The sequence below is a fragment of the Quercus lobata genome, chromosome 12, assembly GCF_001633185.2.
Source record: "Quercus lobata isolate SW786 chromosome 12, ValleyOak3.0 Primary Assembly, whole genome shotgun sequence".
NCBI lineage: Eukaryota > Viridiplantae > Streptophyta > Magnoliopsida > Fagales > Fagaceae > Quercus > Quercus lobata.
The window spans coordinates 7,277,493-7,301,622 of NC_044915.1; the positions used below are offsets into that span (position 1 = coordinate 7,277,493).

The window sequence follows — 24,130 nt, forward strand, 5'->3', positions numbered from 1 at the left end:
AACCTAAATCACGAGCGTGAAGAAAATGAGATCTTAAATTCAAGAATGGTTGATTTGTATTATCGTTTGGACTGATGAAATTTGTATTTGTTTGAGTTGAGCAATTCAACCTTCAACGAACCAAAATTTTATAGAGCAATTTTTATTTTTAATGGCTCAAAATTTTATTTAGGGTGGTCAATTTATTTTTTTCCCTAGAGTGGTTAACAACCTATATATTAATTTAAAATCAATATTTTTAAGGTATATAATTTTTTTTTTTTCAGGTCGGGTGGTCACCACCTGATTAACACATAGCGCCGCCCCTGAGACCACTAGATCTTGGAATCAGACTATCAAATATCAGTCCACCACGTATCACTAGAAATTGCCATCTGATCCAATGAACTTGAAATTTGACATTCATTTTTCCATCGTGTATGGTTACCAGAATCAAATCAGCAATGCAAAGGATGATGGAATATATATGCAATCTTCTAGAAACCTATACAAATCAATGTTACAGCTAGCAAACTTGAAGATGATCAAATTTAAGAGAATCACGATCAACTAAAAACCCAGCATTTCAATACAGATATATCACATCTACATTTGTGAAAAAAAAAAAACAACAAAAAAAATGACAGCAGAGAAAACCATAGCCTATTCATTCCTAGCATGTCCCTCAGTGCTATTACAGATTTTATACAAAATTTTTCTTAACACGCATTCACAATTCACCTCATCTGGACCACGAGACGGAATCAATCTCATCCCTTGCAGACTTGTATAACTCAAGCCGCTTTGCACATTGCTGCCTCCTATTCATCAATGCAGGGTCTTCATCCAACAATTCTGCAAGTTGCTTGGCCTACAGAATAAACAACAAACTCAGTAAAATGCTATCTGTACTCCTTTTACAATTCCCTCGCAATTTAGTAATAGTACTAAGATTAGCATGATCTAGATGCCGTCCATGCACAATCTCATCAATTCATTTTTTTCAGTGACAAACAGAAGGATGAATAATGGGCATAAATTCAGATCTGAACTGTATTGTATTTGTCTGAGTTTGATCAAAGATGAAAATTTTACATTAAGCAACTCTGGATTAGTTATATGATCATATCATATCAGGCACATCTATACGTGATTCTGGATTTGACTAGGAGCAAAACTAGGGAAACTGTAATCTGTTCAAATGCCTCATTATAAATTTGCAATATTCTGGCTTCATATAGGATTGAAATCAAATCTAACAAGAGGGGGGTGGGGGGAGTTGTTTGGTACCTCTTTTTTGCCCACTTGTATATAAAAATGATCGAGTAAAGACCGCTTGGCCTCCCTCACTTGACAATGAGCCACAGCCTTTGGTATGGAATTCTTCAGTGTCTCTGATACCATCCCAATATAAGAGAAAATATTTGATCCTATCCGGCGGAAGTGCCCTTCTGTATATCGGTCTGCAGAGGAAGCAACTGGATTTCCTCCCTTCTCCGCTTCCTGAGGAAGTCTCCTGAAGAAATCCACAGTCAGGTATGAAGATTCCATTTCCACCAATCGTATAGTAGTCTTCTTACTGTCTTCCCTGAATCTCTCCAATGCTTCACTTGCAGCTGCAGCTATTTCAGCTTGAAGGGTTGGAAAACGCTTCAACTCCTGTTCCATTCCAAAACATCAACTTAGATCTTGCATTTGCAGTAAATTGTTGTTATTTTGGAACTAGTAAACTCTGATTTCAAACCTGAGTTTCTGCAATTGACCTTCTAACAAGTTCCTTCAATATGAAGTGAACCTGCAATACCATATTCCCACAAAGAAAAAACAAATTACAGGTGTGATTTGTTAGAAGTATGAAATAGCATGCAATAAAACATTCAGTTTTGTTTTTCATAGCACTAGAAACAAGAAGATACACTTTCAGCGGCATGTAAGAAAACATTTGTTAACACGTTAGTTAAATATAAATTGCTTCAGAGTGCATTAGTAGGGTGGAAAAGTGAGGAGATACAATGGAAGATGGATTGATATTTTCTCTTCTTTGGTTGAGTAGAAAAGTGGAAGGGAAAAAAGAAGAGATGATTATTTTCTATCTGGACCCACCATTTTTAATCTTCCAAAAATGGGAGGAAAATAGCAGAGAAGATGTCTTACATAGGTGATTTGAGATTTCTATGACTTCCCCCAATACCACCCCACCCCACCCCTCAAAAAAATAAAAAGGAACTCCGTACTTCATGAATAGAAAAAGAGCACTTACAGCATCTACAGAAGCATCTGCTGGTCCTCTGAAGTAATTAAGTGCACCATCAATGAGGCGTCGATAGCCTTGCTCAGGTGCAATTAGATGAGGTTGGTACCCATCTGCCTCTGAAATCACTTTTCTTATATTCTGCAGAGAAAGATAACGATCTAATGGAAGCTTTTTCAAAGCAGCAGGCAGCTGATAGTCAAAAACTCCATATATACGATCACCACCAGGTCGCCTGAGATTTTAGCAAAGTAATGTAAGCAGGAATAAATATATGATTTACAAATACTTGATTTATTATATGCACTTGCCATACTTAGATAATGATAGCAGGCATATAGGGCCTACTAGAAAAAGAATCACAATTAATGATTAGAGGCCAACTTTATCTAATCATATACATAATAAAGCAAACAAGCCATTTTTATACAAGAATTGAATTGCTTATCCTTGTGAGGAAAACGGTTTTTCAAAGTATAATCTATTCAAAAAATTTGTTAGTTTAAAGGAAACATTTATAAAATTTATGAAGCGTGAAGTAAAAGATAATATAAAACATAAACTGCACAAGAATACTTTGACCAAAACCCTTTAATAACATCTGCATGCTTTCAGTCACAAATGAACACGGACATCTAAATTAATCACTTAATCTATTTCTTGCTGATAGAATCATGAAATGCATCATAGTTTGGCTCTGACCTAGCAGGTCAGATGGGATTTAAAATAAATGGAAGAGAGAGTAAACAGAGAATAATACATTACCCTCCATCTAAATGCTCCTTGAATATTTGGTCAAACGCACGACATAACTCTAGGATAGTATACAACTGGGCCTGATATACATTATCAAAATAATTGCAGTCAAAATCCTAACCTGGTTCTTATTCAATGCCAAAAGGTTAATTATAAATAAAAAGAATAAATAACATAAATGTAAATTCCTCACCCCAGCATCAATAGCAACAGGCCTACCAAGATGGTCTAACTCTGCTTCAAGTTCATCAATGCTTCTGTTAATCAATGATGCAATGCCTGGTATGCGAGCTTTAATTACTGATTCTAAATGCTGAAACAAAGACAATTTCAAAATGTATGCAGCCTTCCGATATAGAGTAAAATGAAAATAAAAGTACAAAAAGAGTCATCACATTATAAATGAAAAATAAGTACAATAAATAAAACCTTTGAAAGAAGTTTTGCAAGATATTCAGAACCCATTTTGCTGGATAAGTGTCCATAATCAGGACTTGTGGCAAAGAACTCGCGCTCCCTCTGCCTAGCAGCAATCATGTCAACATTTTTATTTATATCAGCTTGTGAACGGTTTACAATTCCAACCCAAGGGTGTTGAAGCCGATAAGATCTTCCTTCAAGAACCTTGAAAATAAAACAGGAAAAAAATGATATCAAGAGGAATAGAGGATATAACTTTTCTGCATCGGTGGAAAACTAGTGTAATTTTCAAAATGCAGAAGGAACAGAAGTTTGCAATTACCAAAGCAAAGAACAAAAATGAGTGGTGTGCAAAAGTACTAGGGAAACAATCAACAAGCAATTTTCTACTAATACCAAAAACAAAAATCTCCTAAGAACACAATAAAGTAGCTCTAAATGGTTGGAAATCCTTTGTTTTCATTTCTTTTTTAATGTTACTACATGATCATGCAAGGAACTACTATAAATGAATGGACAAAACTTAGGTACAGTACCTTAAATGTTGTTCCTTATGTTCCCTCTTAAGATTCAACCATGTAACTACTTACCTAAAAAATACACCTCCATCTCATGAGAAAAAATCCACATGGCAGAATCTTAAGAGAGGAACCTAAAGAACAGCACCTAAATACTTTACCTAAGTCTTACCCAAATGAATGACCATTTAGACAATCAGCTTTACTTAGGGCACTGCCAGATACAAATAAATTTAACAAATGCACTTATTTTATGTTGCATCAGAAAGAATCCATCTGAAATTGAGTTGTTCTTATGACCATGTTATCCTTGAAAAGAAGAGGTATGGAGGAAGGAATAACTTCTTTATTGTTTGCACTAATGCTTTCTAAATGGGCAACATTCAAGGGCAGATTTGCACTGCCAAATACTGTACAACAAATGAATGTTAACGATATGTTCATGGGTGCCCAAACACAATCGTAGTGATGTCAGAAGTTCACATTGAACAGTGAGTACTCTGCCTTCCTGACAACACAAGCACTTTTTTCATGAATATTGTTTGTTTAAAAGCTAGTAAATATAAGACCATATTTTGTCATTTGCTGGTCAATCAAATATTTTCTTTTAATGTATACAAAATATAATCAAAGAATTGCCTGATGGTTATTCTACATCAACTTTTTCAAAGAGGGTTTGTCGGGTTGTACATAATGCAAATTGAGCATAGAATATCTTCAAAATAAAATGATTTGATAGGTGAGATGTAATTATAAGCATCATATAGCCTCCAACTGAAATTTTAAGTTGTCAAGAATTTAGTGCTGAACATATCAGAAGCGAAAAGACAAAATACTTACTTCCAATGCATTTGTTCCTTTATCCATCAAATCAAGCTTCGTCAAAACACCAAATGTTCTTTCACCTAAAAATAAAACACATAATCTCTGTATTAAGGAAAATTCCTAAACTTATATTTATGAGAAATCATGAAAGAATATTAACAAAAATACAGACATGTGTGCCTGTAGAATTGAGATGAAAGAGTAGAAACAATGTACAAAAAGTATACCTGTTGGATCAACTTCTCTAGCAATCTTGATAGCATCAGATGTTGCAATATCTTGATTTGCTGGAGTTATGGCCAAAATGATGCAATTTGGCTGTAATCCAAAAAAACATAAATGTTGAAAAAGCTTGTAAAGAACCAATAACTACAACAGATTGCAGATATAACCAATGAATATAAATGCATAAGCTTGAACCAAAACAAAGCCAAGATATGGAACAAAATATTAGATAGTGAAACAAAAGTTTTTGTTTTAATATATAAGAAAAGATCATGGTGCAAAATTCAACAAAAAATCTGAAAAAGTGGAACTACCAAATCTAATCAAATTTTGGGAGATTGTCTACATGGTACATGACTTAACTTCAATGGAAGTTCTCTGCCAAATCCAAAAACAGTTGCAATTGGAAGGATTATCAAAATTAAGTGAGAGATGAATCAGTACTGCACATACAAACCTTATATAATATAAGAGACTGGTAAAGAAAAACTCTTCACCATCTATCTTTCATTGATGAGACCATTTGATTACAGTCCTCCCAAAAAACATTAACAAATTAATAAGATTTCTTCAGTTCCTTGGGTATAAGGTGTTCAAGGGCAACATAACTAGTTATCAAGTTGGTACTTGACAAACAGAAGATAAAGGAGTGGGTTCTTCGACCAAATAAGCATTAGCATACCAATACTCCTCAATAAATGTCTGTCCTTCATGATAGCTTCTTCCCTGACTTCTTGATATGTATCTCAATGATCTGAGGTTGCCCATTATGTAATTGACACATAAGAGTATAATAGACTAAAGAACAATCTACCAGAATTCAATAGAGATTAAAGAACAGTGCCACAGATTGTATTCTTCTAACTTGATGACTTCTATTTGAAAATTATATGCAATACATTCATAAATTAATTAGTTATGACATCATTAATAAGAATGTTGCCAATTAGATCATAACCTTTATATAAAATGAAAAAATAAAAAGGGAAAAAGAAATCCTTTCTTTTACCTTCTCAACATATGAACGAACCATGTTTTCAATGTCTTGAACAATACTCTCTGGCTGTCCCTCTGGAAATAACAAAACATCTCTAGTTTATAAAATTAATAAATAAAAATAAAACATTTAATGTGGATAAATCTAACTTAACAGGAGACAAAGGGGGACTTAAAGAAGTATACCTATGGCAACCTTTGTCAAACCAGGCAAATCTATCAGTGTTAAGTTGACAACTGCCAAAACATAAACCATAATTTATCAGATAACGTAAAGGACTGCAAAAAATGCTCTACAAAATGTGTGCAAAAAATGAGCAAGAACCAAGCAGAAGTAGAAGAATTATTACTTTTTTCTGATAGGTAAAAAGACTAATGCATCTGAACAGGGATTGAACTAGTGGCCTCACTCTCCACCCACAGGGGGAGAAGATGAATTGATTCAAATTTCAAAGACCACTAGAAAAACAGATATCATAAGAAAAACCTATGTATGAAGCAAATAAAAAATAGATACTTAATGCACTGCAATCAACAAGACAAGACTACTGATAATGCACCAGCCACCAGCCAATATAGAAACACTCCCATGCTGCTTGGTACACATAAAAGACTGGAAGAAGTTTGGAGAGCCACCAAAGAAAATATGATTTATTATTGACAGGAGGCACGTCAGGGCCCTCCAGATGCCATCTGACACAAAGGTCATTGCTATTGTTCTACTTTAGCAAAATACATACTGTAAAACAGCAATGCATTTGATAAACTCCAGAAAATCAACAGTAATAATATAATACCAAAGCTAGGATCCTCATCTCTGATGCGTACTTGTCAATTAGAACAAAACAACAAATCATTAAAAAATTTGAAATGATCTACAATTTCATTAATAATTCAGCCAAAAAAAAACTTATCAAAATAACGCAGCTTAAAAATACAGTGCATGAAAGAACACAAGGAAAATCTTATTATCTTGAGTCCTAACTCACAGTCTAGATTCCATTACCATTTGGGGAGAAGATACTGAGATGAATAGGAACAGGAGAAATCTGTTTTGACTTCCCAGTCACTCTATCAGTTTCATCTTGAATTTCCTTCCGAACCATAGCTGTGTAAGAAAATAAGATAATCAGTTAACCTAGGTTTCCATTTCAAAATGTAAAAAAAGGACAAGTTAAAACAGCTTACAGTATTTATTGCTATAACAAGCTCTGATCATACATATCATACATTTGCAAGCAAGGTTTGGGCATAGTGCATAAAAATAATAATAAAAAGAAGAGAAATTTCAATTTGCTTGTAGTTGTGGCTACTACAGTAACAAGTTATACTTTGACATACAAAGTAAAGTAAGTGTTTAAGAATTATAGCATGTACCCAAATTCTTGTGATAACAAGAGAACCCACACACGAAGCGTGTTTCAAAAGTTAATCAAACAAGGAATTACAGAGTACATATGTAACTGTAGCAACGTATTAAGCTTGAGCATATGTTTTCAAGCAAGGTTTGAGCCTAATGTATAAAAAACTAGAGAGATTTCCAACTAGCTATTACATTAATAGGTTAGATTGCCAAAAGATTATGACTATACTCTGTAATTATTGCATGAAAATGTTTATGTAACCATTACAAAAAGAGGATTTTCAATACCGATGAGAATATGTGTTTTTTTTGGGTGAGTTAAAACTTAAAAGTTATAATGAAAGCAATTATGACTTAGAGGTTGCCAATTGGCTAAATAAGACAAGTTTCTATTCTCTTATTTTTATTTTAAATTATTCACACACCCGAAGGTTTTTTAAGATTACATGATTAAAAAATTTTGATTCCTTAAAATCATATGCTTTGAAACTCCCGAAATCTCAAATTCAGTATTACAAAATAGAAATATATTGGTTGTGCTTTCAATACTAACAACCATAGTGCTTGACTGCTTGTGAATTGTGATGATTCATATTGATCACTGAAGTAGAAAAGCAACAGAAAAAGTCTTCATTTTGAAAAATATAAAAAAACCAACTCAGACATTGCATCCTCTACAGAAATTTCAAACATTGCAAAATTCTTGTAGATTTCAAAAATTTCCGATGATAAAATGTCGTCTTTCATGAAATTAAATAGACATAAACGATCAAGAATCACCAGGATAAACAAGATCACAAATATGAGGCAAAACACAACCAAGAAAGAGAATTATGATTTCTCCATCCATTAAATGGTGCTATCATTTTGATCAAAAGAAATCGCAGCTCCATCTAAAAACATCAAACAGTGTAACCAAAACTCATCATCTGCAAAACAAATGACATACAGAAATCGGTAACTCTTTTCTTCGGCATGTGAAGGAACTCTGCATACTCTTGTAGCCCCTGTTCTGTCTTCTGCAGCTGCAACACTAAAGGCCTCCTTGTAACAATCCCTGAAATTCCCACCAAAATGAATGATATCAAATAACACAAAACTTTCTTCCTTTACTTACAAAAGAAGAACAAAATTAACAGAAAATTTTTTTCATTTTTTTTTCTTTAGTGGAACTAAAAATTAGATTAATCAAATTAAATCTGTTTAGTTGCTGAGAATTTCAAGGGAAAAGTGATGTAGTAATTGGACAATCAAGGTTTAAAAAGAACGAATAAATTTTGAAATAAAATAAAAAGACAAATAAATTAGTTTGACTTAGTCAGTTGACTTAAACAGCCCCTAAGTCTTCTTTTTCGTTTCCTCCAAATTCACATAAACCAAACAGACTGTTACAAAAATTCAAAAAAACAATACAAAAGGGTAAAGAATTACACAAAACCCTAACCTGATCCTCTGGGAAGAAAATCACGGCCAACAATGCTCTCCAACACCGACGACTTTCCCGAACTCTACACTCACACAGCCAAATATATTTCAAAATTAGCCATCACAAACACTCACACACACCGCGCTGAAACACACATGCAATATCATACACATGCATATCTATATATATACCTGGCCACCGACGACGACGACAGAAGGAAGAGCCTCCCAGAGAGTAGGCAAAGCAGAGTCACCGCCGTAATCGCCGAGGACTGTACAAGCTCTCTGAATTCGATTGACTAGACCGATCAAACTCTCCATAGTAGCCATTACGCAAACCCTAGAAGAAGAAGAAGAAGAAGAAGAAGAAGCGGTTGAAGAACGAGTGAGAGAGACGAGAGTGAAGAGAGTGGTGAGAGAAATGGAAAAGAAGTAGAGAAGAAAAATAAGGAAAGCTATTTTGCTTTTTTTGTTTGTTTTTCGGTTATAGTAACTGATTAATGGCAGTTATATATTTGTAAATTTGAATTTGAGAGTGGTGGAGCTTTTTAAGGGAATGGTGGTGGTGGTGGAGATTGTGGCGGAGGAGGAAATGTTGGTCATTGAGAAGGGATAGTGTGAGTGTGTGATTTTGATGGGAGCGTGTGACACGTGCAGGTCCCTTTTCAATTTTTATATTCGGGTCTATCTTGGTTTGACTCTTTTTAAATTCTCTAGTCAATTTCAATGTCTTTTTCTATACACTAATTATTCATGCAATTTCCCACACACCACACAATTTCTTTTTTGAATTGAAATCATGATTCTTTTTGGGGGGTAAATAAACGACTTTCAAAAAAACTGAATTGTGCATGTGACAGAAAGTGTACAATAGATGCTACGCCTCTTGAAAATACAATTAACACAGTAATTACTTATTATTGGTTTTAAAAATTTTTTTGAAGACATTATTGGTTCTAATTTGAACATATCATTAAAATTATTTTTTTACTTACTAATAACATCCAATGATAACTTATCACTTATAATTTGTTATAAAAAATATTATAGATATAACACTTTTTAGGGCCTGTTTGACAAAGCTATTTAAATATATTTTTTTGTTTTGCAATCCATAAAATAGTGGGCTCTGCACTTGAATTTATTGTTTGGTTGATGCTTTCTAAATACAGTGTTCAAAAAACCGTATCCTATATATATATATATATATATATTTTTTTTTTATGAGAACAATATCCTATTTTCCTTGTTTAAAACAAGATTTTGAAAACGGTTAAGAGATGTTTTCAAGATACAGAAAATATTTTTAATGGCATAGTTGTAAATAAATTGAAAAAACTCAAAGTAATGGACCTCACATATTTGTCCAAAGTCTTTTCACACTTCAAATTTGAAACTTATCATTGTAATAATAATTTTGTACATGAGCTTTATTTCTTTATCATTATCCAAAGAAAAATGTAATTTACAAATTCTACATGTTACTTTTTTTTTAAAGTTTTTAAAGAAATCTCAAAAATATAAATGGTCTCCCAAACATTTTTTATTTTTATTTTCAGTATTTTGAAAATTGTTCTTAAAAAATAGAGCCAAACACATATAATGTAAAAATTATTATCTAAAAACTAGTTTCAATTTGAATTTTTTGAAAAAAAAAAAATAGCGTACTGTTTTGAAAACAAAAACAAAAATCCTCTTATCAAACAGACCCTAAAGTGTAATAAAAATGTTGTGGACATAATTATTATTGTGACACAATTTTTGAAATTTGACTTTGAAAATATGAATTTAGTTATGTGTTCCATACATACAACATATATATATATATATATATATATAAAATAATTTTTAGAAACTTGAAAATAGGAAAAATCATTATAAAAATTAAAAAACACTCAGAATGCTGAATTGATCGCTAAAAACTCTCTCTAAAATCTTAGAATGAATTTGGGAACAAAATTTGGCAAAAAGGCACCAGCCAATTTGGCCAAAGTGTGGGGTGAGGCGATTCAGTGAGCATGTCGGCATGCCCATAACAGCCTTGTGTGCACATTGCCAAGGTCATTGACAGCCCATTGTACACATGGGCAAAGCCATGGACACTGGCATGTACAAATAACCTTCTTTGGGCATGATGCATGCATAGGCCCGCATGCACGTGGCCAAGGTCATGGCAACCAGTGGGTATCACCCCTTTTATATATATATATATATATATATATATATTTAAACTTTTCAATTAATTGAAACTATGTTTGACATTGGCTTAAAAAGTCGATTTTTTTTTTATTATTTAGCTTATTCTTTCTATTATTTATGAGTTTTATTGTATTTTTTAGTATTATTCTTAAGTCTCATTATACTATTTCAACTACTTTTTAACTTTATTTATAGTACTTTCAATTTTATCTTTTAGCTTTACCCTTTATCTTTATGTTTGTTTTTATTTTTTATTATCCATTGGGGTTTGAAATTGAAAGAATTTGAATATGGTTTTTGGCGGAAGCCCGGAACTCTCTTTACTCTTTAGCGGCCTGGATGCAACTTTTTTTATGTACATCTTTTTTTCTTTTTTCTTTTTTTTTTCGTCATGAGATTTTTTATGTACATCTCATAACCCAAAGAAAAAGAGAAAAGACAGACAGTAGGCCAATCCCAAATGATAAAATAAAGTAAAATCATAATAAAGGCAAAAAATAAAAAGACCCCAAAAGGCAAAAGGTTTTTAACTATAAAGTTTGAACTATTAATTAATGACTTCATTATTAACCTTTCTGGCCGTTGTCATATTTCCAATAACGTATGGTGGGTGGGGTCGATAGATAATGCTTTGAAAATGATGGAAATTTAAGCCTTTTATAGAAGGAGAAAATGTCATTAGACATTTGATCATTGACAAAAGATGAAAGAAATCTTCATACGTGAATTTGTATTAAATGATTCTCAAAAAAAAAGAAAAAAAAAATTGTATTAAATAGATTAACAGAAGTAGAACACTACACAAATCCATGTATAGCATCAGCATGCTTGGTTTATATACAATGTTTTTAAAATTTAGGCTTCTTCTTTCTCTCTCACGTTGAACTTAGTTTCTCAAAAAAAAGAAAAAGAAGAAGAAGTAATTACTCCAAACATATATATATATATATATATATGGGCAAAACTTAGATACAGTACCGTAGGTACAGTTTATTAGGTTCCTTACTTAAAATTTTGACATCTGTCCAATTTAACAGACTAGGCAAACGGCGTTAAAATTAAATTTTTTTTTTTTTTTCCTGTACCCACAACTTAAAATCTCCAGTTTTCTCTGTAACCAAACAGAAAAGTTCAAAAAATAAAAGCAGATCTACTGGGTTTCAAACCAAAAAACACACATAGGAGAGAAAGAGATCTGAAAGCGGGGAAAGGGGGTGAGGCTCAGATTGGGGCGGAGGCGGAGGATGAAGGGACAGTGAGCGGTGGAGGAGGATGAGTAGGAGAAGCAGCAGACAAAGAAGGGAGATGCAGGGCCAAGTGCGAGTGGTGGTGGTGGTGAGAAACCTCGCCGTGAGCATAGTCACTAAGGGCGGCGTCGGTGTTCTTGAGATACGTGGCGTAAGAAGAGTGCGCGGCGGCGAAGGCGTTGCGCACAGAAACTGCCTCTTTCATGTAGAGCTTTCGATCTTTGCATCAAGACACAACTTCTTCATTCTTGATCTTGGACTGACTACCTTCTGGTTTTTTTTTTCTCTCTTTCTTCTCTGAATTTCAGACACGCAGAGAGCAAAGAGAGAGCAAAAACCCAAATTCGATTGGGTTTAGAAATGGGGATTGGGATGAAAACTTGGAAGAATCAAAGACGTAAAAGACAGATTAGTAGAAGTAAACACATATACACACACCGAGAGAGAGAGAAAGAATCATAGATCAGAAAAGAAAGAAAGAAAGGAAACAGGTGCACGCATACACAGTGCACACACCGAGAGAGAGATATGAGATATTCTTTCTTTCTTTCTTTTCTTTTTTTAACGCCGTTTGTCTGGTCTATTAAATTTGACAGATGTCAAAAATTTAAGTGGGGAACCTAAGGTACTGTACATAAGGTACTGTACCTAAGTTTTGCCCTATATATATCTCCGTTACATTTTGTTTCTTTCAAGAAAAGGAAAAAAAGAAAACTACAGTATTTCCTAAAATTTAGCCATTTTTTTTCTTTATCATGAGAATAAATCACTTCTAGTGAAAAACAAAAAACAAACCTTTTTTTCCTTAACGTTGATTTTATTTTTCTCTAAAATTTAGCCTTTTTTTTTTTAATTTTGTCTTTTTCATCTGAATAAAACACCTTCAGTTAAAAAAAAATTCAAATCCTTTCAAATATTAAAAAAATAATTTTTTTTCCTATTTTGAATTCAAATACTATCAATTACTCCAAACACACACACACACACACACACACACATATATATATATATATATATATATCTCAATTACATTCGTTTCTTTAGAGAAAAAAAGGAAAAAAGTGGAAAAAAAAATACTCTATCAAAATTAAGCACGTTTTTCTTTTATTTATTGTATAAGCTCAAACAAATGGATAAACTTCAAAATTTTTGGTTATACATTTTTAAATTTAAAACAAATTGACAAAAGAGTCCATATGAATACATCAGGTTGTTACCTGTCAACATTAGGCCAAAAGCAAAGTAGAGAAAGGCAAGGGTGGAGAGAGGTGGCAATTTTGTAGAGGAAGTGTTTAAGGTGGTGATTGCAGAGGATCTTAACGATGGCGAGAAGAAGAATAGGAGAGGAAGTAATATTGGGAAGCCAGCTGATTGAACAAATGTTGCCATCCATTTGCTATTCCCACCTTGATCAAAGTATAATCTTCCCAAGAGAGTTGCTACAGTCTGGCCGGCAATAAGAAAGAAGGAGTAAGAGGCAATACGAAGCCACCACTTGTAATGTTTGAGTCTAGGAAGTTTCATTAGGTTGGTAACAAAAGTGCCTTTATTTGAGTTTTGCTCTCTGTCATCGGCTGATTATGCACACAAACATTGAAAGAAAGTAAATGTAAGTATTAGCCATATCATCATAAACCAGTCCAGAAAAAACAATTAATTAAGATTGGTTTCAATCATGTTGGAGTAGTGACTGCATTAGTTGACCCGTTTACTACTTATAATCCTGGAGTGGATAATAGGAGTACATGATTATGACTTTGGATTGCTCCCTAAAAGCTTAAGAGATACAAAAACAGCATAACAAAAACTGTATAGGGAATGTCATTCACAGTTGCAGAGGTTCCCCTTCCACAAATGGCTGCTGAAGTCGAGGCTCTTGCTTGGCATAGAGCAGTTCAATTTGCAACAGAGATTGGTTTACAGGAGGCCATTTTCGAAGGTGATGCTGAAGTGTTAATCAAGATGCTGCAGCAAAAGGAATTCGAGTTTGTTCCCTATGGCCAAATCATTGAAGACATTAATTTTTGCTTCTCAGTTAAGTTTTCATTCCTTTTCTCATGTAAAACGTAGTGGGAATTTCGTTGCCCATGCTCTAGCTAGAAGGGCAAAAGGACTTGCTGATATGCAGGTCTGGATTGAAGAAGTACCAGAGGACTTAAATCCTATCGTTTTGTATGACGTTCAATAAGAACTAAAGTAGTCATTCTGACTGGTTTTCATTAAAAAAAATGGATCACTTTTGAAGAATTAAAATTGATAAAGCTTCAAATATTAACTGATTGAATGAATTTTATTTTTCAAATCAAAAAATATGAAGATGTAAAAAGAGAAAAAAAAAATATTCCATTAATTTAACAATTAATCAGCGAGTTTGGTGACTAACCTTGAGTATCTTGTTGCAGCTCTTGAGCAGGCTCCATGAAGATCCAGAGGATGGTAAACAAAATGGCTTATATGTTCATCCTTCTTTATGTTTACCTATTACACAGCTGATAAATTTGGATTAGGAGACAGAAAGTCAAGACATCAATTAGTTACTATTTGATATAGATTGGATTCGATTTTAAGTCCACTACCTGACAACAATAAACATTATTAATTGAATTGATTGAACCCCCCACGTTGTTAAATTTAATTTACATATAGTTTAGTACAACACTCTCAACAATGATGAAGAACTATAAACAAATTAGCTGCTGTAAAGTACACTCGCTGCACTCATCGGATACACTTCTTTTTAAACACAACAAGCTAAAGCTAAAACTAGAGGCCAGCAAACTTGACTTGGCTAGGCTTAATATTTGGGTTGTTTGAAAACCATTCATATCCATAGACACTAGTTAAGAACATTAAATTCAGGAGGAATCTCACGCAAGTGGACTTGTTAAACAACAGAGCCTGATTTATCTGTTAACTTCTCTGCTGGAGGAGTCTCACGCATGTGGACACGTTAAACAACAGAGCCTGATTTATCTGTTAACTTCTCTGCTGGAGGAGTCTCACGCATGTGGCAACAGAGCCTGATTTATCTGTCAACTTCTCTGCTTACATTGCAAAATTGACTAGCAATTTAGCTTTTTAGGCCGGGCAAAATTGGCTAGCTACGAATTTTCACAGTGGGACCAGGAGTACATATTTTTTTTAAAATGAGGCTTCACAATTTGCATTTTTTACCATGAGCTTTTGGTGGTATTTTGTATCACAGGAATATACACCTCACTCACATTGGTGCAGACCCCACAAGTATATCCATGGGGTGCAAAATAAAAATTCTCTTTGAATTGGATTTGTTTGTTTGTAATCAAGATGGTTAAGTAAGAAGCCAACAAATTGAGCAACTTCTTACGCAAATGGGCTAATTCAAATGTCATAGAGCCTAGGCAAATTACAAGGACCAAATTGTTTTTACTAATATAGCATTTTAGAGAGTTTCAACCTATAGCATCCGCTCATGATGATAGCTATTTATTATCAGACCAAGACATCAATCGGTTTTTGGTGTAGCTAGGAGATTGAACCCCAGATCTTTTATTCAACTGATGTTGCTGAAGTCTAAAGAAAGCACACACGATGCTCTCTTGATAGAACAGAAACTAAACTATTAGTTTCTGGTAGTAAATCTCGAATCCACGAGGGATTTTCCTGAATCTACAAAAAGAAAAAAAAACTGGAATCCACCAGAAGAAAGAATTTGACAAAGGTCTATGTTTATTGGTAATTTTCTGAAAATTGAATTGCCTTTGGAGGCTACAATGCTTTTAAATAGTAAAAACAAAACCTAGGGCAACCAGAAACTCTAAGGTAGCTACAAAAGCATATAAAACCCTAATTTGACTAAACAATATTAAAACACCTAAAAAGAAGGAAATAAATAACCTAAACCTAAAATAACAAAAATTACATAAAAAATACTAAAAATAAATATTTACAAAAATTAGAGAAATCGTGTCCTACATCAGACCCTCCACTTGAAACAAACTCGTTCTCGAGTTCATCTTTGAAATCTGAAATTTTCTGCTCCAAATAAACAAATACTTCGAATGCTTTAATAACTTGATCCGGTTTTGAAAATTGAATCCTTCATAAAGTGTAGCATACAATTTCTTCTCATCTACCTTCAATTTATTTGCAACGTCAATCAACAAAGGGTTGATAATAAAATTAAAATTTTCTACTCCAAGAAAATCAACATATTGTGTAGTCATCTTCAACAAATCAACTGATACCTAAGGATTGTGAGTTGTGGACTCATCCTTATATTTGACCACAATTGAATCTTCCACAATGTTCTCAATAATTACCATCTCTTCATTCATGTTATTGTCCACAATCAACTCAGCCTTTGTTTCTTTGACCTCTTCATCAAAATTTTGACAAGTGCAATCTTCAATTTTCAATTCAATAACTTGTTGCAAGTCTTGATCTTTTTTAACCACTTCAAATTTTTCTTTAGTAATAGGCTGCTTCTTCTCACCCTCAAACCCTTTACTTTATTTGACACATGGACTTGGTTGTGATAATTTTGGTTTTGACCTTTCATGCTTTGAACATATTGCTTTTCATATGAATTTACAGATTTATAATCAACACTTGTGTAATCTAGTATATCATAATAGTCATTAGGAAACCATAAATCAATTAATACTTTTTTCATTCTTTGCCAAAAGCAAATTGGATGCTTACCTTGCCGCTTTCTGTCAATTTGAATCTCCTCCCACCATTCCTCTGCTTCATTGTCCAATTTATTAGATGCAAGCCGCACTTTTTCTTCATCACAAATCTTCCAAATCAAGAAGCCAGTCGATAAAATCCAACTTACACATATCTCCATCAAAGAATGGAATTTTCTTGTGGTTAGGAGTGCGTCTTTGAATATATTGGTCATTGTCATTGTGAGATGATTTCCTAGCAAGAAGAGTAGCAATCTTTTGCTTAATTTAACCTACAATTTGCTAACTCTTTTCACAAAATTGGTGATTCTCATCACAAAAATTAAGGAACTTAGCCCTAGTGAGGACTGTGTTGTCAACGTCGTTGCTGCCGCCGTCGTTGTGGTGGTCACGATCTCATTGGTTAACCATCAGACCAGGGTAAGTCAAGGCTCTAATACCAATTGATATCGCGGAAGCCTAAAGAAAGCACACATGATGCTCTTTTGATGGAATAGAAATTAAACTATTAGCTTCTAGTAGTAAACCTCGAATCCAAGGGGGGTTTCCCTAAATCCACAAGGAGAAAAAAAATTGGTATCTACCAAAAGAAAGAATTTGACAAAATGTCTATGTTTATTGATAATCGTCTAAAAACTGAATTGTTTTTGGAGGCTATAATGTGTTTTAATAGTAAAAACAAAACCTAAGGCAACTAGAAACCCTAAGGCGGCTACGAAAGCATATAAAACCCTAATTTGACTAAACAATATTAAAAGCACATAAAAAGAATGAAATAAATAACCTAAACCTAAAATAACAAAAATTACATAAAAATACTAAAATTAAATATTTACAAAAATTAGAAAAATTGTGTCCTACATCATCAACCATTAGAGACTTTATTAGTAATATGGTAGTGGAAGTTGCCACTAGATGGAGATTATTTTTGTACATTTGAGATAAAGAAATGAAAGCATCAAATATATCAAGCAACATTTTGACTGGAATAATCCCTAGAAATAAATAAAAATAATAATAAATACTCCCGATTTTTGGGTCATAATCAAATTGATTGATCTTTTAATTTGAAATTATAAACTCTTAAATTTGGAGAAATTTCCAAATTCATCCTTGATTGGACAGAAAGTATTATCGCATACATGCATTTTAATATAAAAAAAAAAATATATATATATATATTTTAAATTAAAAGTCAATAAAAAATCTTTTTTTTCCTTCTTTAATTTCTCTCTTATGATTTTCAAACTACTCAATCTACAATGTAGTTGAGCCTTCACAAATGATAACATTCATAATTTTCTAACCTCTTTAATTTTTAGATGTGTGTATGTCAAATTTCTATGCAAGTTTAGGCTATTCATGAACTTGTACGAGGCTATTCTGTAGCACGCAAGAAGCAAACAAGTCTAAATGGAAACTAACTAGACATTAGATCTAAGAAGCTTCTTCAGCAAGACTGTTGTCTCACACTAGTGCCGCAAGTATAGCAAGAGGCAGTAAGTGTGTCTTTGGGAAAAATTAAAAAGTCAACTTATTTTATTATTCAACTTATTTTTGTTACTATTCATGGGCTTCACTGCACTTTTTGGTACTATTCATAGGTCTCAATATACTATTTCAGCTAATTTTTACCTTTATCTACAATACTTTTAGCAAAAAGTTTTCAATTTCAGCAAAATAAACGGATCCCAAACAGATCCTAAGATTGGTGTTCAGTTTTCCCCCACAAACACAGAAAAAAAAATTTCTCCTCCATGCCAAACTTTTAGAGAAAGCTGTATTACCATGTAGCTTATGGAACCTAAACAAATTATTTTAACACGAACATTTGCATGAAAAATAAGACTTTTTTTTTTTTTTTTTTAAATAAAACATGGAAGCCCTTTAAGCTAGAACCCCCCAAATGAGAAAGAATCATAGCATATCAACAAAGACCCTTTAAACATGCTTTCTCCACATTGCATGTAAATCACCCCAATTGCAATGCCACACACTTTGTTACTCAGTTGCTCTCAATTGTTACCCATTATCTGGTGCAAAAATCAATGTGTGAGAATTGAGGGTGATTTTGTGCGTGCAAGCAAGAGTTTGTCTGTGTGTGTGTGTGTGTGTGTTTAAGAGAGAGAGAGAGAGACCTGAGAGGAACGAGGAGCAGCAAAACTTACCTTCATCAATGTGCTTCACATCAAGCCCAATAAACCATGATCCAGTACTAACATCATCGTGAGCATATGCGCGAAGAATATATTGAAGAAGTACCAGTCAAGTTTGGTGCAAGCCGCAAGTCGTTTAAATGTCACTGTTGTGCTACATGTAGTTTAATGCTTACTGTTATTGTTGTTTAAGTCATCATGTGCTGATCATGTGATATTTGAGTTAGTTATTAGTAGACTAGTTTGTTAAGTTTGTTACTGTGTAAGTGACTCAATGTATATAAGCTAATCAGGTTTTCAATAATAATCAAGCAGAGCATTTCATTCATTCTGTTTTCTCTCTTCTAAAATTCAATAGAATAGATCTCGAGAACCAAAGAAAGAGTTTTTTTTTTTTTTTTTTTTTTGCATTTAGCATTATTTTTAAAATATTTTAGCTAGTTGTCATGTTTGCAAAACTATGTAGCAAACTAGCATCTCGAGACTCTAAAACTCGAGTTTAAAGGTGGAACTCGAGTTTCTAAGACTCGAATTGTATGTGATGGCAAAAATCCATGTGGAAATCGAGTATTTAAAACTCAATTTCTTGTGTTCACCTGTTCTTCTTCTTCCTCCATGAGTTCCTTTGTTCTTTCTATTCTCGTGGATTCCTCTGTGAGTTCTTCTTCCTCTGTGGGTTCCTCTATTCTTTCTATTCCTGTGGGTTCCTCTGTTCTTCTTTTTCCTCTCCTCCGTGGTTTCTTTTCTTCATCTTATTTCCTTCTTCAATTTCTTCAAATCTTCTTCTTCTTCTTTCTTCTTCAGATTCTTGTTCTTCTTCTATGGAACTCGAGTACCACATGGCAAAAAAATCTCCATGCCATTAATTAGAACTCAACGCTTTGAGGCTCGATTTCTTCACTTAACTCGAGCCTCAAAGGCTTGAGATGTTAACTCTCCTCAATTCTTTCTAACGTGTGCTAACTAACGACATAGTATGGCAAACTCATGCTACTCTGCAAATTACCCCCAAAGAAAGATGTACAACTCAATCCTATCAAATGTGTCTATATACTAATTAATAATGTCTTATATATGTTTATTGATGTTGATCATTAGCGTTGGATTTACTTTCTATGCCTTTTGGATTGCATTCATGTCTAATGTGTTTATTGATGTTGATCATTAGTGTTGGATTTACTTTCTATGCCTTTGGATTGCATTCCCTTGCTCAATGTTGATGACTAGGTGGTTGGTTTTGCCCATGCCTTAGTTCACCTTCTAAAAATATATCTTACAGATTTATTGTATTTAGCTTTCTTTTTTTTTGTTTTTCTTTTTCTTCCTAGTACAACTTTTTCAAATTGATATAAATTTAAAATATATATTCTCAAACTCTACCTTAAAAAATACAGCTTTTTAAACCTTTACTATTTTTATTTTCTTTTCAAAAAGCTGAAACAAGCATTAACTTATGGTAGATGTGATGGATAAACCATATACTTGGATCTTTATCATCTTCACCACAAGGATAATGTCATTCTTTTCTATTTTGGTTTCATTTTTTTAGAGTATAAGAAATAAAGTCAAAACAGTGAAAACAAAAAACAAAAATAAATAAATAAATGGAGAAAGTTTCCAAATTGAATTGGAACCCACATAGCTTCAAATCCTGGGTTTTCAGTGGAAATTTCTTTACTCTTCTCTCTCTCTCTCTCTCTATATATATATATATAATAAAATAAAATGAAAATAAGAACGCCATGTCATCAGCAAACCTCCATTACAGCCCCTGCCCCAGAAGCTTCATTATTACTGGTTTTGTTAACCTTGGATTTAGAATCATCAAGATAATGCCAATAGTCATAGATGTATGAAAGAAAACCCCAGACTGCTAACACCAAAGCCGTCACCTTCACCCCATCCATCTTGTCACGAAAAAACATTACCGCAAGAATGGGAACAACGGGTAAAGCCAATGTGCTAATGACATTGCAGAAGAGTGAAGATACCTCAAAAATCAACCCCAACATAGCTATTGAAGAAATTTGCCACGTCACAGCCGTCCAAATCAAAGTCATCATATAGGATACCCTTACTTTTCCATAATTCTCCATCTCATTCCGCAAAATCTTCTATTCTCCACTTGCAAAAAGTCCTACCACACAGCTGCAAGTTGCGACAAATGATGGGTATAATTGCATATCCAGTACAGCAGAGAAAGTCTCTCTTTATATAACTTTTTGGAAAGAAATTTGTACTAAGGAAAGGTATAATGAGTATGTTGCAGATGCACCAAGCGTGCAAAGGAATCCAATTACATACTTTCCTTTAGGGATTCCGGTCATGTTTTCAGAGTTGGTATTGACTGCAAGAAGGGTTGCTGATATGGTAAGAAGAACAAGAGAGTTGAGTATAAAGGGAGTGAATTTTTGTGAATTGAAGAAAAATGAGAAGAGGGCATTAAAGGCCAATTGGGTTGCACATAGTAGAGAATAAGTAGAGACAGGGAGGTATAAGAGTCCATATGAATACATCAGGTTGTCACCTGTCAACATTAGGCCAAAAGCAAAGTAGAGAAAGGCAAGGGTGGGGAGAGGTGGCAATTTTGTAGTGGAAGTGTTTAAGGGGGTGCTTGTAGTGGATCTTGACTATGGTGAGAAGAAGAATAGGAGAGGAAGTAAAATTGGGAAGCCAGCTGATTGAACCAATGTTGCCATCCATTTGCTATTCCCACCTTGATCATAGTGTAATCTTCCCAAGAGAGTCGCTACAGTCTGGCCGGCAACAAGAAAGGAGTAAGAGGCAAAACGAAGCCTCCACTTGTAATGTTTGAGTCTAGGAAGTTTCATTAGGTTGGTAACAAAAGTGCCTTTATTGGAGTTTTGCTCTCTGTCATCGGCTAATCATGCATACAAACATTGAAAGAAAGTAAAAGCAAGTATTAGCCCATATCATCATAAACCGGTCCAAAAAAAACAACTAATTAAGATTGTTTTCAATCATGTTGGAGTAGTGACTGCCTTAGTTAACATGTTTTCTACTTATAATCCTGGAATGGATAATAGGAATACATGATTTTGACTTTTGATTGCTGCCTAAAAGCTTAAAAGAAACAAAAACTGCATAACAAAAACTGTATAGGGATTGTCATTCGCAGTTGCAGAGGTTCCCCTTCCACAAATGGCAGCTGAACTCAAGCCTCTTGCCCGTCATAGAGCAGTTCAATTTGCAACAGAGATTGGTTTACAGGAGGTCATTTTCGAAGTTGATGCTGAAGTGTTAATCAAGATGCTGCAGCAAAATTAATTCAAGTTTGTTCCCTATGGCCAAATCATTGAAGACATTAATTTTAGCTTCTCAGTTAAGTTTTCATTCCTTTTCTCATATAAAACGTAGTGGGAATTTCGTTGCCCATGCTCTTGCTAGAAGGGACTTGCTGATATGCAGGCCTGGATTGAAGAGGTACCAGAGGACTTATATCCTCTTGTTTTGTATGATGTACAATAAGAAATAAAGTAGTCATTCTGACTGGTTTCTCAAAAAAAAAAAAAAAAGGACTTCTAGTAACTGTGGAAGTTTTCTTCATGTTTATTCTCTAATTACTAACAATTTTTAAAGTCTGGTTTGAAGAATTAAAATTGATAAAGCTTCAAATATTTCCTGATTGGATGAATTCTATTTTTCAAATCAAAATCTGCAAATGTAAAAGGAGCTAGAAAAGAATAAAATATTCCAGAGGATGCTAAACAAAATGGTTTACATGTTCATCCTCTTTTTGTTTACCTGTTACACAGAAAGTTAAGACATCAATTAGTTACTATTTGATAAAGATTGGATTTGATTTTAACTTTTAAGTCCACTACACGACAATATTGAATTGACTGAATCCCCCCACGTTGTTAAATTTTATTCGCATATAGTTTGGTACAACACTTTTAACAATGATGATGAACTATAAAAACAAAGTAAAGGTCAAATTAGCTGCTGTAAAGTACACTCGCTTCACCCATTGGATACACTTCTTTTTAAACTCAACGAGCTAAAGCTAACACTAGAGGTCAGCAAACTTGACTTGGCTAGGCTTAAATATTTCGGCTGTTTGAAAACCATTCATATCCATAGACACTAGTTAAGAACTAGATGATAAAGGAGTCTCACGCAAGTGGACTTGTTAAACAACAGAGCCTGATTTATCTGTTAACTTCTCTGCTTACATTGCAAAATTGACTAGCAAGTTACTCTTTGAGGCCGGTCAAAATTGGCTAGCTACGAATTTCCACAGTGGGACCAGGATTACTTTTTTTTTTTTTTTAATAAAAAAAAAAGCTTCATAATTTGCATTTTTTAGCTTGACCTATCTTCTTCTTCTTCTTCTTTTTTTATTTTTTATTTTTTTTTATTTTTTTATTTTTAATTTAAATTAGGAACAAAGAAAGGAGGCTCACGTGTATAATTATTGCTCAACCCCCAAGGTACAATTTAAGTAAGCTCAAGGGTACCACCAACGCACAACAGAGCATATCACTATTCGCGTCCATGTTTTATACTGTCAAACCAAATGTTGAAGTAGCCCACAACACAAAGTTTCATGAGCTGGGACTCAAACCTTTGAGCAAATGGGACTTTCGGGGTTTCCTAATGTTGAGCCACACTACTTGGTGGTTTTTAGCATGACCTTAAGGTGGTATTTTGTATCACACAAATATACACCTCACTCTGTGGTGTAGACCCAACAAGTATATCCATGGTGTGCAAAATAAAAATTCTCTTTGAATTGGATTTGTTTGTTTGTAATCAAGATGGTAAGTAAGAGACCAACAAATTAAGCAACTTCTCACGCAAATGGGGTTTAATAGTTAAGCGCCGTGTGGCTAATCCAAATGTGGTAGAGCCTAGGCAAAGTACAAGGACCAAATTATTTTCAACTTTTTTCAAATGCAAAATTCTTTACTAGTAATCTAGTATAGCACACTGCAAACGAATGCAGTGAAAGTTAACCGAAATAATCCCTAGATATAAAAAAAAAATAAAAAAATTCTTCAATTTTGGGTCCAAATCAAATTGACCCTCTTGATCTTTTAAATTGAAATTATAAACTCTTAAATTTTGAGAAATGTC

The 24,130-nt window shown here is 33.6% G+C and overlaps 2 protein-coding genes and 1 pseudogene across 2 annotated transcripts; all 3 read right to left on the bottom strand.

The window, feature by feature from the left end:
• Positions 1-706: 706 nt before the first annotated feature.
• LOC115971574 (dynamin-related protein 1E-like) lies at positions 707-9,448 on the bottom strand. The gene is made up of 15 exons (XM_031091573.1): positions 8,951-9,448; positions 8,778-8,841; positions 8,283-8,390; positions 6,977-7,078; positions 6,157-6,207; positions 5,984-6,045; positions 4,977-5,067; positions 4,765-4,829; positions 3,416-3,610; positions 3,180-3,299; positions 2,996-3,066; positions 2,240-2,465; positions 1,724-1,774; positions 1,270-1,638; positions 707-850 (listed from the first exon to the last, which is right to left on the bottom strand). The coding sequence occupies exons 1-15, from the start codon at positions 9,086-9,088 to the stop codon at positions 722-724; spliced, it is 1,842 nt and encodes a 613-aa protein (XP_030947433.1). The 5' UTR covers positions 9,089-9,448; the 3' UTR covers positions 707-721.
• Positions 9,449-12,178: 2,730 nt separating this feature from the next.
• Positions 12,179-15,071, bottom strand: LOC115970162 (purine permease 21-like). The gene is made up of 3 exons (XM_031089825.1): positions 14,588-15,071; positions 13,389-13,778; positions 12,179-12,423 (listed from the first exon to the last, which is right to left on the bottom strand). Exons 1-3 carry the CDS (start codon positions 14,622-14,624, stop codon positions 12,179-12,181), a joined length of 672 nt encoding a protein of 223 aa, XP_030945685.1. The 5' UTR covers positions 14,625-15,071.
• Positions 15,072-20,778: 5,707 nt separating this feature from the next.
• Positions 20,779-22,269, bottom strand: LOC115970163 (annotated as a pseudogene).
• Between the last annotated feature and the right edge of the window lie 1,861 nt (positions 22,270-24,130).